Raw genomic sequence first — 15,453 nt, forward strand, 5'->3', positions numbered from 1 at the left:
GGTTTGGTGGAAAGCAATTTCATCTACTGAACCATCTCACCAGCCTGGCTCCATTCACCCTTTTTCAAACTTGAAGAAAACATTATTAACCTAAATACACATAGTAGTCTAATTGAAACTCAAGATATGTCTGTATTTAGCATGCCTCATGCTTTCTTCCTGGTCTTGAATATTTCACATTTCCCTTTTCTTTCCATGGTCTTATTTTAACAAGTACAAACATTAAAAGACTCATAACTTTGCCATAAAAAAAGGGGCACTTTTCAGTGGAAGGACTGAAGCCAAGATAGCAGGCAAAATATAGAATTCATTTTTCAGTCAGTATGGAAAAAATATACCTTTGGAATATGAAAGACTATTTTAGAGTGTTAGTATCAATGTAAAACTGTGTAGACAGTAAAGTCCAACTCCAGTATAGTAAACGAGAAGACCATCAACAAGCATTTCTCCATTTTGGGTTAAATCCTTTGTCCCATTTCTGTATTGGTTTTAACATCCCATACTGTGACCTTTTAATTACAAACCAGGTTGACTCTTTCCATGTTCCCTCCTTCATTGCCTCTGCTTGAAGAAGAATCAGCACAAGCTACTGAGAACTATGCTCCCCAGATCCCCAGTTAAACAGAACGAGGTTTCATCTGAATGCACTCTGCTAGAAACTGCTTTCCTCTCATCACTCACCCAATGAGTTACTATTTATCATCGGTCCTTCCATAATCGTGCAAGAGGCAACAGCAGACCACTGGGAAGTATTTCATTATTTGCTGAGGAAGACTCAAGTACTGTCTCTGTTCTTTCAGCATCCTATCACGCTTCCCTTTGAGTAAAGCTAGCATGACACTGTGAAGGGGTTAATGGCACATCTCTCTCCACCACCGTGGAATAAAGTCAGGACTTTAATATTCCTCTTAGTGCCCTTGCTACTCAGCTGGCTTTTGTTTAAGGGTAAAAGGAACAAATAAAGAAGACTTCCACAGGGAACATCAGTTTCTTTCCTCTTCAGCATTTTTGACTAATCGACTAAAGTCAGCTAATAGAGAATAAAAAATGCGGGTCCTTTTTTATGGTATGTTTTGTACTTATCGTAACAGGACAGACTGACAAAGCACCCACACCCACTAGCATACAGCGTGCACCACACTCCCAATCATATCAGCCAGGACAGTGGACAGAGCACACTGCCAAGGTTTGCACCCTGCTCACTATCTGTGACAGCGTGGGCCTGAGAGCAAGGTCTGGACCACTTTATGGATGCCATTAATCATCAGAAGCCATAAACCCAATGCGAATTAAAAATCAAAAACAAAGTCTTATTACCTAGCTAATGTCTGCAAGTAGAGACAAGGCATCTTTACAGGAAGGTCCTCAGAAACGCCTTCCTTCACGATGGGCAGCTGAGACTGGAATGGCTTTGCAGGGTGGTAACACAAGATGCTTGGCTCTGCCGCACTGCTCAGGGACAGCAGGAAGAGGGCATTGGCTTTGATCACCTGGTGTGCTTCCATGGTGGGCAAGGCACGAGGCGTCTTTACTTGCATTGGCTTTCTTCTAGATTGTTTGACCTGGCAAAAAAAAGAAGAAAGAAGAAGAAGAAGAAGAGGAAGAAGAAGAAGAAGAAGAAGAAGAAGAAGAAGAAGAAGAAGAAGAAGAAGAAGAAGAAGAAGAAGAAGACGAGGAGAAGTGACTCTTTCCTGTGTATATTTAAAAAGATCGTTCATAACTTTTGTTGTTTCTANAAAAAAAAAAAAAAAAAAAAAAAAAAAAGAAAAAGAAAAACTATTTTAAAACCATGATCATGATTACTAAAACAAACAACAACAAACCTATCCCTGGGGAGCCTGAGAAGAGTCATGTAGGGAAGGAAGCGTTAGCAGAGGTCTCTAACTTGGTGTGGCATTAGTAGGGATGATCCTAACTCTCCATGAGTTCTATGGTATGGTTGGGTATTGAGGAAAGCAAGCAGGACAAGAAGAACCGTGAGCTGTTCCTATTTACGTAGTGCAGGGACAACGATAAAGACTGACATCACAAACATCTGTCAACATACCATTCGTATCTGTTAGATTAGAAACAGGTTACTTATCTAATATTGAATTTGTATTTTATTTTTGTTATACAAGCTGAATTTTAATATCACTTATATAGAACTAATCCATATTATAAATAATATAGCCTGAATGGAGTAAAAATACCTTTTCCCTTGCAGCAGCCTGTTTTTCACGGAGGTATTTTTCTCTACAGCGATCGCATACGAGGTACCAAGTGCTTCCTCCCATTCCCCCATCACCACAGTTACCAGCCCATCCTCCACAAAAATGCCCAATGCTATTGTATCCTTGTCCACCAGCATATCGACCACAACCTTGAAAAAAACATAAGACATAAATATAACATTTTGAATGTCTTCGATCCTCACTAGTGATATTATATCAGCAACAGGTGCATCTTTTCAAACTAAAATCCCGATCAAGTACCTAACTGTTTAAAAGGTGTACATATGTGGTATAGTTCAGAGTATGTTGCTTATCAGGACTAAAGCATATATATACAAATACCACAAAATAGCTTACCCGGGTGAGCTTGTCTCATGTGATATGTCACTGGGTATGGATGGGATTCTCCACACAGCTCGCAGATGGTATCTTTCTCTGGCCCTCCTACAGCCAGCTGGGCCATTTCACCAAACAAATTGCCCCTTGGCCGAATTTCTGTCTTTTCTTTTTTCTTTTTTTCCTTTTTTGTTTTTTTATTCTCTTTCTCACTTTCTTTCTTTTTAAGGACTGCACAGGAACCAGGACTTGGAAAAATCATATTCTGGGAAGCAGCTTTGATTGTAGCCAAAGAGATATCTTCCCAGAAAGCCACTAAATGTTGTAATGTTAAAGGAAGTGGAGATTTCGCCTTCATTGTGTGATGCATGGACATTTCAAAAGTGGCTTCCGATTTTCCGTCCTCACATTTCTCATGGAGAGGTGGTTCCTTAAGCATAGACAAGACCTTATTTTTGTTGATACTACCCATCTTGGATATATCTGGTCCATGAGGTGCAATGTTAAACATATTCAGAGCAGACGATATTTCCAATGAATGTCTATTTTTTAACTTGATTTCCTTTTCCTCTGTGGGCGGTTGGCTATTCAAACTACTTCTTATAGGAGCATGTTCTTTGGAAAGGTCAGGATTAAATTTCAGGAAGGAAGAGCAAGCCATTGCATCATGCACTATGCCTTCATGCCACAGAAAAGAGGCAAAGACGGCTCTGGCACACTCAGCCACAGATGGGGACATGGCTTGCTTGGCTGGCTCTAAAGATTTGGTTCCATCTCCTTTGAAAAGAAAGTTAGACTTTTCTTTTTTGGGCCTGGTGTGTCTATTAGCACATTTCCGACTTATTTTGGGTGATGCTCTCATTTCCTGTTCATCTTTCAGTGGTGCTTTTCCTATGCTGAAATGCACTTTATTTGAACCTTCATCCACACTCTTAAAGTCACTGCTGTCATCGCAGGTGCTGTCCGTGATACTATTTGTTTTTAAAGTACTTGAAGTACAGACTTCAACTACCTCACTATGGAGGTTTTCCTGTACTACATGGGGAGAAGGGGCTCTATTCTCAGACCCCGGGGAGTCTTTAGGATCCTTTGGTACTGGTTTTGGTTTTGGTGATGTGGATCGCCCCCTTAATGGTTCTGTGAGGGGCATTTTCTTCTTACGGAGGGTATCTGGATCAAGTGTATATGAGTCTGACTTGGAACGTTCCCGAGGTGGGTCAAGTTTTGTCTTAGCAGGAGCTGTGCTTTTCTGAGGTAGATTTTTATCCTGTGGTGAGGAGGAGCGTGGAGAGCTTGCACCAGATGGGCTAGACCTGGGAGTCGGCAGAGGCTTGGGCTTAGGGGAGGATGACCTAGAGCCTGGTCCTGGGGATTCGGCTCTGAAGCCAGAAGACATCCTCCCGTCAGACTTCAGTGTCTGCAGAGTGTTATGGTTAGGGGATAGGGACCTACTATGGGAGTCTGACCTCAACTTTGCAGCATCAGATTTTAACATGAGAGATTCACTAGCAGATAAGCCTTCTGTCCCCCGTGGCTTCTTCTGGTCAGCAGGGGTCCGGCTCACACGCCCATCGGGTTTAACTGATCTGCTGTGCTTAGAGGGCAGCTCTGACTTTCCTGATGTAGAGACTGGTCTTGAAGGTGTTGAGATAGTTCCTCTGTCACCTGCATGATTCATTTCATAGTGAACTTGTTAATAGAATGCAACATAAAGATAAACACAAACAGAACAGCTACAAAATTTACATTACTTATCACATATACAAAATATGTTAAGAATAAAATGAAAACATTTCCCATAAAATTTCTACTCTATCATTACACATGCTACTACAATACATGTTTATATGAATAAAGAGTATGTATTCACCCAAATGAGCTATTAGTGGTACATATATAAACCACAGCCTTTATGCAACTAATTAGAATTTAAATTCAGCAAGAGACTAGAAAGAGAATAACTACTTTAAAAATTAAATTTTGAAAAATATATCCTCCATACAAAACTAATCAAGTTAAGATATTCAGGAGAGTGAAACTTAGCATACTTAAGGTAACAGCATAGGTCTTGTTGAACAAAGAAACTCAACTTATATAATTACTGTATTCAATTGTAAAAATTAAATACAATTAGGTTAATGAAGAGCTCTATACATGAGAGCTTAGTTTAATGTCTTGATTACAATGAAATAATAAAGTATGGAAATCCTAAAGCTGTTGTGTATTAGCATGTAAGCCAGTCACTCTCTCTCTGTTATATGAAAACAGTTTTCATCTTAAGATTTTAGTAGCTTAGCTGATAGAAAACCATAGGATCTTCATCATGATTATTACAAGTCTGAATTGGGCTCTTCATGCCTAGGGAATAACAGAAACAAACCACAACTACCAAAAAATCCAAAACCTCTTTCTAAGGCAAATCCCTAGATAACTCTACACAGATATTATTTGGTTTGGGTATCCCGGCCTTCCCTTCATTTCACTATTCTGCATATTATGGTTTCTTTGAAGCAATATAGTCAGGCTTTATCCCTAGCTGGTGGTTCAGATTAACGTTACTTTTCCTCCTTAACCAAACAACCATAAAACCACTCTTGCTTGTAGTGCAAGGACTGTTTTAGAAGGAGAACAATCTGATGCAAGTGATTCAAGTGTCATGAAAAAGCAAAGCAGCTAGCTACAAAGCTATGTGTTTAGAAAAGAGGTCCTAGGAAACTGAGTTGGTTCCTGGTAATAAACACAGCCTCTTCTCGCTTTCCCCCAAAAGGAGATGGGAGTAAGTGTAGGTACTGCAGAGAAGAGCTCTGATTTGCCTGTGTATGAAGTCATACTGCAGTCACCTGTATGTGAGAGCAGTAAGTGTTACAGAATTTGTCTTCCTTCTGGAAAATAATCCAGGTCCGCTTTGTGTCATTTACCCTTCAATGATACAGTCTTGGAATATGACATTTGTTCAACCAGTTTGTTGGAAGAACAATATATACTTATTTTTCTTCCTTCCTTTTTTTTTTTTCCTGTCCAACACATTCAGATTCTCTGAGAATCCACTCTTTAATAATCACAGCAGATGTGACATCAATTGTTGTGTTGTGTAGAATCAAGATGAAAAATTCTGTGTGAAATTAGAGGGCAGAATACACCCTTGGAGAGCACAGTGTACAGCAAACATTGACTTCAGCTACAGCATCCCGATTTTTAAATAGTTCTTTTGAAAGAATAAAAGTATTTTGAACACTATTTCTACTCCATCATGAATTTTCTTCTTTCTTAAACATGCAAGTTGGTTTTGCACTCACTTTCTCTCTCTCTGTGTCTCTCTCTCCTTTGTTTTGTTACTGGCCCTTATATGCTCATTTTGTTTTTTTATGTTTTCAAAATACATTTTGTGATTAGAATACACTTGTAAAAAGAAATAACAAAAATTGCAAAGTGTCAATACTAACTAGGAGAACAGAGATTACCAGAAGTAAATGACAAACAAAGTACTCGCAAATTGTCCCCAAGGAGTCAATGTTGTGGTTTGTTTTACCTTATTGACCTTGTAGTAGTACAGAGCAAAATTTATAAACAGATGCATTATATTCGGTAGAATTAGCATCAGCCTTGTCCTAGCTACTAATCTTAAGCTTGCTACACTTGGGTTACTAGGGTGTTTGTGGTTGTTGTCATTTGTCAGGAAAGAGATGGAAAGTTTTAAATCACCTTTAACACACTTACTTTAGGAGCTGCACAACCCATAACGAGGAATCAGAGTAAATAAGTAGTACATTTCGTATTTAGAATCCTTTCAAAATTAATTTTTAACTGAATTTTCTAATTCATAGAAAAGAGCAACTTAGATTTTGGATTCCTACTTAATTAGAAGGGTTCTGGCAAGATTAACTACAGCTGCTCCAGGTGTGTCCTAACTTATCCCAGGAACGTGTGAATCCACAATACTGGATTGTTGTACAATGTACACACTCACAGCTGTTGGCTAAATAATAGAGCCTATAAATACTGGGAACATCACTTGTCCTATATATGCACACATGTATACTGAGAAGGCTAGAAGCCATGTCTCTAGTAGAGGTGATATTTTCGTTCTGTAAGTGAAAACAATTAAATAACTGTTGGAATTCAAGTGCATAAGTAATGATGGAGAATTTCTTTCCAAGATGTATTTATCAAATCACAACTAAATCCTTTTAAAGAACATAGGTCTTCATGTTTTTAAAAATATTTTTAAAGAGAATTTTAAGAGCAGTAAACCTGAGAGCTAACTTTTGTTTACAATTTTCATCTGGCTTTCAAGTAATTTTGCAGCATGTATTAAGTGTTACTAAAAATTATGTTGATATCCCAAAATAACAAAAAAATAAACAAATACTTCATTGAAATTATTGGACAACACATACCTTCACATGCAGAAATTAATTTGGTTTCATAATTATGTTTATAATATGTAAATTTAAATAGTAGGAAAGAAACTTTAATCTATAAGGAATCCTTACAATGAGCTAAAAACTGTATAGTCAACCAAATTAAATGTTACTGAACATGTTAAATAGGAAGGGTTTATTCATTAAATCATTAATATAATTTTTATTAGCCAAATTATAATCAGGGCATATAATACCATGGTAGAATATGACACAAGTAATACTATATTAATAAATATCATACTATATGGCATATTATTTGGTTATATGACCTGATAGTCTACATATCATATATGAAACTGATTTGTAATCCTATTTATTGTACTTTATAGTTACCATTTATGTGTTTCTTTTTTCTTAAAGGTTTTGTTTCATACTTATTTATCTGTGGTGTGCGTGTGCGCGTGTGCGTGTTTGAATATCAGAGGACAATCTGTGGGAGTCTGCTGGTTTGTTCTCTCTTTCCATCATGTAGGTTACAGGTATCAAACACAGGATGCCACCCTTGGCGGCAAGTGTCCTTACCTTTAATTAAAGATTACATTATGGCAAAAGTATTTGAGAAAGCATTTCCTATACTCTAAAGGACCAAGTGCATACTTTTAAATATTTTGAAACTGTGTCTGTTAATCACTGAGCACTTCTAAATTTAAAAATTTTAAATTAGGTCACTATTAAAATACTAGAAGAGTTATCATAGAAAGGGGTAGTGTGTGTGCACACATGTGCCTGTATTACTTCTTAATAATCAAGTTTTTAAAAAGCTAACCTAATTTCCAAAATATTTCTATAATAATTAGAATGGTAGGCTGCTTAGTCAGGCTACATAACAACACTACAAGTTTGCGATCTAGCTTGTCCATGAGAAACCACATTTATCCAAGTTTTACAACTCACACACATCATCTTGTGGCAATCCTTTTCATACTCCTAAGACCTTACAAAGCTTTAAAGACTAACAGGAATGATATCTCAGCCCCAGGTATGATAAACATGCATAATAGGATAAATTATAATAGAATATAATATAAACAGATACATCATAATTTCAAACACAAAATTCTAAATAAAATGCTAAAGCTTAATTTAGCATCTGGAATGGGACAGACAGGAGAGCGGTGAAATGAGCATTCGCAGGCTCCCCCTCCATTCACTAGGAATGACCCGGGTGCTCAGGATGCATGCATACCCACCCTGCAGTTTGTGAGACAGAGATGAGAGAGCAGAGGCAGGCCCAGCTACACCCAAATGTTTGTAAATGCGCTCACGAGAAGCAAGGTTGCGAGATGGAGAGTCTACAGTGGAAAACATTGGCAAAGAAGCAGCACAGATTCAATGGAAAAAAGCTTAGAGAACACAAGCAAAAACAAAGCATTTCAAATGGTATGCAATTATACACTTCCTTAAAACTATTCTAAAAGTTTTCAAGATGTTCATATAAAATTAAGATTTAAAAGAAAGGTCGAATTAAGGTATTTAGATGAATTGTGTGGGTAGTGTGTCCAAATGTGTTATTATTAGTAAGGCTTATAGATCTGATTGATCAAATTTGAGCATTTCTATTTAGACTAATATTTCTTTAGTTTGTTAAGTTCCTGTGATGGCTTACCTGTAAATAATGTTATACATAGAAACAATGATGGTAGAGAAAGAAATGTTACTGTAGTTTAACTATTGTCTTCTTGTTTTATGAATGGTTTCATTATTATTGTTATTTCCAAAATGTGTATCTTAGAATGGCCTAATGTTGAAATGTACATTTGTCTACAGTTCTTAAGGCTAACCCCAGTGTTTAGTGTTTTTTTTTTTTTTGTAATAGATCTTTAAGATATTAAATCCTGTGGGCAAAAAGTCTCAACACAAATAAAGCATATTTAAAACTCATTGGGACATGTTAGACATTTTACTTATTTTCAATGCAGTAGTAAATAATAGAAACTTTAAAGCAGAATAAGCTAAAAAAAAATAAAATGCTGAATTTTTACCACCTCCTAACACTACATTGTAACGATGTCAATTGAAATTAATCGGTAGCTCTGAAATAAACCTTGGTAATGAGATAACTTTTTAAAACATTTTTGAAAATAAAAATCTAGGGAGCTAGGGAAACAGCTGTGTGCGTAAAGGGATTGCTCCATAGGTATGAGGCCATGAGTGTGACCCCCTAGCTCTGAGATGATGGAGACAAGTGTGGCTGTAGGAGAGCGCACCTTAGCCCTAGCTCTGAGACATGGAGACAGGCGGCTCCCAGGGCCTCTGTGGCCCGCTGGCCTAGAGGAAACAGTGAGCCCAGGTCCACTCAGAGACCCTGTCTTAAACATCATCAACAGGGGTCATAAAGGGCAACACTCAGGAAAGACTCCTGGACTCGACACTTGCCTGTACATGTGTGTCTGCATGCATTCCTGTACATACAAGCAAACAACATACATATATACACATACCCACACAAACAAAATAACCTACATATAGCATATACCTCTAGAGCTGCATGAGTGATATTTTTGACTGATTTATTCTTATAGATGATTTAAAAAATGCATGACATAAAAATTAAAGAAGAGAAACAACTCAACGAACAATATTGAGTATTATATATCAGCAATTATCCTAGAGACCAAAAATACACTGATGAAAATGAAGTCCTCATTCTTATGGCACCTGTATTGTGTGAAGAGTGAGACAGAATGAAAAGATAAAAGCTAGATATCAAAAGACATGGACGTTATTATCATAGAACATTGACAGTACTCCAGCACTGCTTAAGACCATCAGGGAGTTGGACCCACAGGTGCAAAATGATGCACACTTCTGGGAAGGGTACAAAAAACAAAACAAAACAAAACAAACAAAAATCCGAGACTAGAAATGAAGAGCTAATGAGAGAACACATTCAACAGGTAAATAAATATGACTCTAGGAGTGTAAGAAGCTCACACATATCAGAGAATGTCCTAGGGCTCAGAAGGAAAGCTCACACCAGGGGTTCAATCAAAAATGGAAAGTTGACAGAGACAGTGTGATAAACCAACAATAAACTAAAACTTTACACTTTACTTTTGAATGGTTTTTCTTTTTGCATAAATCTATGAAAATCAGGAGTTGCAAAGAGATTCTTAGGCACTGAAATCTTAGCTGCAGTGTTTGTAGCCACTGCTGAGACTGTTAGGAGGGTGATGTGTTTGATGTTTGTCTCTTCAAGGCCTACACTAGAAATGGGAAGATGGGCCAGTGTTAATAAAGCCCATCTGGCAGCCTCACGGGCCTAGGTTCAACTGCAGTGTTAAAAAGAACCAACAACAAAGAGACAAACCAGAAAGTGGCAGCACTGCCTGGGACCAGTCTATCAGCTGTGAAAGTTGTCCCCTTCCTGGAAGCCTTGCTCCAGTCTGTAGGAACCAGGCTTATCAGGAAGATGGGTGGGGCCAGAACGTCAAAGAAATGTCACTAATCTGAAGTTCTCATCCATAGACATGTGAGGAACTACAGCATATGTGTAAGTCAAAATGTCTTAAGTGTGAGGACAAACACCCATAAACGTTTTCCAGGCTACGTATCATTCAGAACAATGACATTTCCTCAGAGTCAGAAATGCATACTGTAAAATGACTACAGGAAATAAAGTGTGACTAGGGACATACTGAGACTGTTCATAAAAGAAAAGGTCAATGGAAAAAATACTTACGAAGATTAAGAAGGCACTTTTTAAAATAATTAAATTCTACAGGTGAGACCAATCATTTAATTCATTTGTACACATGAATTATTTTTTAGACATTAAATACTTCACTAAAGATAGTAACAGTAAAAATAATGAAAGAACAATCCAGCGTCTCTGCAGTGCCTACCTAAATCTCATGTCCCTGTCCCTCATGGAAGCCCCTCAAACACCGCGCTGCTGTGGGTGTCACGTCACAGCCACTCTAATGAAAACCCACCCTTGCACCAACATTTTCTCTGCACTAGCGTGCGTTACCTCTTTCCTGTCTTTGTTCTGAATCCCCAGGATCAGAGTTCCTGATCACTTTATTTACTGTCACAAAAAGTGAACTTTAAAGCTATTATCCATGTGCTAAAAATAAGTAAACAATAAAACTTAAAAATTTTGTTAAGTAAAGCATTCTAAAAACATGTGGTTTGGGTCTGAATGAATGATTTCTGGACCATTCCTGGACCATTCCTGACTCTGCACACAAAGAATCAGGGCATCTATTGCCCTCTTGTGGCAAGTACACAAAAGTGCAGGTTCTCAGAACGGGAGGGGGGGGAGGAGGAAATGGCATAAATTATTATTTAAAGTAAGACAACAATTAAGCAGTGACCAAAAAAAATGTTAAATTTCACTGTCAGAAACACAAAACCCATTAGAGAGCTATAACAAGAGAATGACTCTTCATGGATTCTGACAGAAAAGTTTCCAGTGTTATAACACAATGTTACATGTGTATGAAATAAAACCCAGGTTGAGCACTTATTTTAGAAAAAGAAAAATGTATTATTTAATTCACATTTGTATTCTATTTTTTAAATTTCCTATTATGTGCTAGCATCAAGCTGTGGCCCTGTCAATGGCTTTCTAGGTTCCAATTAGGCAATACTGAGAGAACTGAAAATGAAATTTGCATTGAATGAGCAATTCAGGAGTGTAGATTATCTTAATCACACTGTACATTATTATTACCAACACTAAGAAAGTAGGAGGCATAGGCAGGCAAATCTCTGTGAGTCCCAGGCTAGCCTGGACTACACAGTGAGACACTGTCTCAAGAGCAAGCAAACAAACAAACAAGCAAAAAACTAACCAAAACAAAACATGGTTACTATTTTAGGAATGTAATGTTCTCATTCATAGTTGACCCTTCTCAGTTTAGCTTACTGGAACCATATTCCTAAAGCACTTATTATTTTTTCAAATTCTGTAAGTTTAAAGTTACTAACTGTAGAACAGTAAAGAAAAATCCTAAACTTGGCATACACACACAAGGGAAATCTGTTATATTTTTCTTCTAAAACAATAATTCTATAATGTAATTGTTATTTGCATAATATTCTATTACATAAAAGAATATTTGCATAGTATCTAAAATAATTTGATACAAAATTCTGACAATTAACAAATTATCTAATTGGGAGCTTGAGAGATGACTGAGTGGGGAAAATGTCTGTTGTGGAACCATGAGGTTTAGATCCCAGTATGCAAAACCTTGGGGCTGGGGGTACATGTCTATAAACCCAGCTCTGAGGAGGCAGAGACAGGCTCACTGGTCAGAGAATCTAGTATAGTCAGCAAGCCGGTTCCTGGCCCAGTGAGAAACCCTGGCTCAAAAGACAGCCAGATGTTGACCTCTAGTCTCCACACAAATACAGCTGTGTGTGTACACACAGACACAGACAGAAAAAAGTATGCATAAAACCCATACACATATACAGCGATTACATTAATTTAATTTAATGTATAGATTATTATAAATTCTAAAGGCAGTAAAAAACTATCCTTCAGGAAAACTAACAGTAAAAGCAAATATCCCAGAAAGTACTAAAAATAAAGCTAAGAGAAATGCTAATGCTAACACGCAGGCACTTTGTTGATTTTGTCTAGTTAACTGAAAACCTGAGTTACAGTTAGGAAATTGGTTTTTCCTTTTATTCTAATGCAATACATAAAACATAAAATTATAAAAAGAAAGGAGTCAATTTGCCTAAGTAGAAGTTTTAAAATGTTCATTAAAGAATAGGTTGTGCAGTGTTTATGAAGACAAGAGTGAAGATGAAGCTCGGCATCTGTCCTCAGTAGCAACAGTCTGATGCAGTCACGGCCACTTTACTATCAACTTTCTAGGGACAATCGCTTAGTCCCTGTCTATGTGATGTGTGCTTTACTAGTAAATCAGAGAAAGTATGATTTCAGATAAGGATGCATTAAAGTGCTGAAATACACTGTGGTACTGCTGTCAGTATAGGCTAAATTGGCGAATATGGTCATTGAAATAATTTTTTTACTTTATTAACATAAAATTATAAGACAATCCTCATTTGGTATTGAGAACAAGTCTGGTTTAAATACAACACAATATATAACAAGATAAAATATAGTGGGATACACGGCACTAAAGCTCTAGTCTTAATAAACGCCTGTTATACTGACTTTCCTAACATGATATGAAAAATAAAAATAAATTATTTTCAAATATTAAGACTATATTTTAGCCCCATATTTCCTTAACGTTATGCTAATGAGACTTCTGACTTCTGGACTTCGGCAGTCACAGTTTAGTGCTACTCTGCTGAAACTGTGTGGACTGGGAAATGATCTAAGGACCTGCCACTGTACGAGTACAGGGAAGCAGTGTCCATCCTACAATCTACCTAGGCCAGAGTACAGGAAAGCAGTGTCCATCCTACAATCTACCTAGGCCACAGTTCAAGTTTGCTGTAAGGTGGTGGTAAAGAACTGGTGGTGGTACCTGAAAAATTCATGATGTCTTTGTTCTTAATAGTTGAGTTTTCCACTGTGTAGATGTACCACATTTTTTTTTTTAATACACTCTTCAGTTGAGGGACATCTAGGTTGTTTCCAGTTTCTGGCTATTAAGAATAAAGGTGCTATGAACATAGTTGATCAAGGTTCCTTGTGATATGGTGGAGCATCTTTTGCGTATATGCCCAGGAGTGGTATAGCTGGATCTTGAGGAAGAACTATTTCCAATTTCTGAGAAAATACCAAACTGATTTCCAAATTGGTTGTACCAGTTTGCAATCCCACCCATGGCATGTGCCATGGAGGAGTGCCCCCCCCTTGCTCCACATCCTCCCCAGCATGTGCTATCTCTCCAGTTTTTCATCTTAGCCATTCTGATGAGTGTAAGATGGTACCTCAGAGTTGTTTTGATTTGCATTTTCCTGATGACTAAGGAGCATAGGGAAAATACAGCAACTGGCAACAGTGGAAATGTGTGGCATTGTCTGTTACTGATGGTGGGGCTGTGTGGGGCAAATCAGTTTAGGCTGGGTGATAGAAGTGGGAGTATGGGTGGTTCTTAGCTGACTAACACAGAGTACAGTCTTTGAACATTTCTTTAAGTGCATCTCGGCCATCCTCTGTTGAGAATTCTCTATCTTGCTACCCTACAATATATCATGAGTTTTATAGGCAAATGGATAGAACTTGAGAATATCATCCTGAGTGAGATAACCTAGTCCCAAAAGGACATGCACGGCATGTACTCACTTATAAGTGGGTATTAGCCATAAAATACCGGATACCTGTGCTACACCACTCTAGAGACCCAAAGAAGCTAAACAGGAATGAAGGCCCAAGCAAGGAAGCTTGAATCTCACTTAGAAGGGAAAACAAAGTAATTATATAAGATGCAGATGGAATGAGGGAACTGGGGGGAGGGGAATGCAAAGGGGATAAGGGGCTCAGGATCCGGTGTGGAGAGACGGCTGGACGGCCATGAGAATGAATGGAGATCTGCAACTTGCAGAGGCGAGGCGAGGGCGGGGGCATCCCCAGGATGATACAGAGAACTGGGATAGGGAAGGCCCCAGGAATCAAGGGGGTGACTGCAGCTGCGGCTCACGACACTGGGAATATGGAGCCTTAAGAGGCCACCTCCTGTAGCCAGGCAAGAATCCCAGTGGAGCTATAGGGACACCAACCCACTCTCTAAACTTTTAACCCAAAATATATCCTGCCTACAAGAAATGCAGGCACAGGGGAGGGAGCAGAGACTGAGGGAATGGCCAACCAATAACAGGCCCAACTTGAGACCCTGCCCTCAGGCAAGCACCAGTCCCTAACACTATTAATGATACCGTTATGCTTGCAACAGGAACATGTCCTCTGAGAGGCTCTACACAGCAGCTGACTGAGACAGATGCAGACAACCACAGCCAAACAGTGGATGGCACTTGGGGACTATTATGGAAGAATGAGAGGAATGATTGAGGGCCCCAAAGGGGATCAAACCTCACATGAAGACCAACAGAGTCAACTAATCTGGGCCCTTGGGACTCTCAGAGTCTGAATCACCAACCAAAGAGCATACACAGGCTGGACCTAGGCCTCCCAGAACATATATAGCAGATGTGCAGCTTGGCCTTCGTGAGGGTCCTGAGCAACTAGAAGGGGGAGTTATCCTAAAAGCTGCTGCCTGTCTGTGGGATATGTTCTTTTGGCTGGGCTGCCTTGTGTGGCCTTAGTGGGAGATGAAACACCTAACCTTGCATAGACTTGAAGTACCAGGGAGGGCGAATACACAGGGGGCCCTCACCCACTCAGAGGAGAAGGAGAAGAGGAATGAGGGAAGGATTATGGGGGGGAGGGGAGGGGGTGACTGGGAAGGTCAGTGAGCATAAACTGAATAAGCAAACAAAGAAAAAAATTAAAATAAAAAGAATTGGTAGTACTAATGACATACATAATGTTTATGAAATTATATTGGCATAAAAACATTTGCAAATATAGCATAGCTGGATAA

At 38.5% G+C, this 15,453-nt stretch overlaps 1 protein-coding gene across 11 annotated transcripts in view; it reads right to left on the reverse strand.

The window, feature by feature from the left end:
- The window catches only part of Mycbp2 (MYC binding protein 2), a 230,396-nt gene that overhangs the window by 39,792 nt on the left and 175,151 nt on the right, over window positions 1-15,453 (reverse strand). For all 11 annotated transcript variants that reach the window (XM_021203101.2, XM_029541562.1, XM_021203102.2 and 8 more), the window contains 3 exons: window positions 2,571-4,214; window positions 2,193-2,362; window positions 1,318-1,562 (listed from right to left, as the gene is read on the reverse strand). In XM_021203101.2, coding sequence (XP_021058760.1) covers window positions 1,318-1,562; window positions 2,193-2,362; window positions 2,571-4,214 — 2,059 coding nt within the window. The remainder of the gene's footprint in view (window positions 1-1,317; window positions 1,563-2,192; window positions 2,363-2,570; window positions 4,215-15,453) is intronic.

Source organism: Mus pahari, chromosome 8, assembly GCF_900095145.1.
Source record: "Mus pahari chromosome 8, PAHARI_EIJ_v1.1, whole genome shotgun sequence".
NCBI classification, from domain to species: Eukaryota; Metazoa; Chordata; class Mammalia; order Rodentia; family Muridae; genus Mus; species Mus pahari.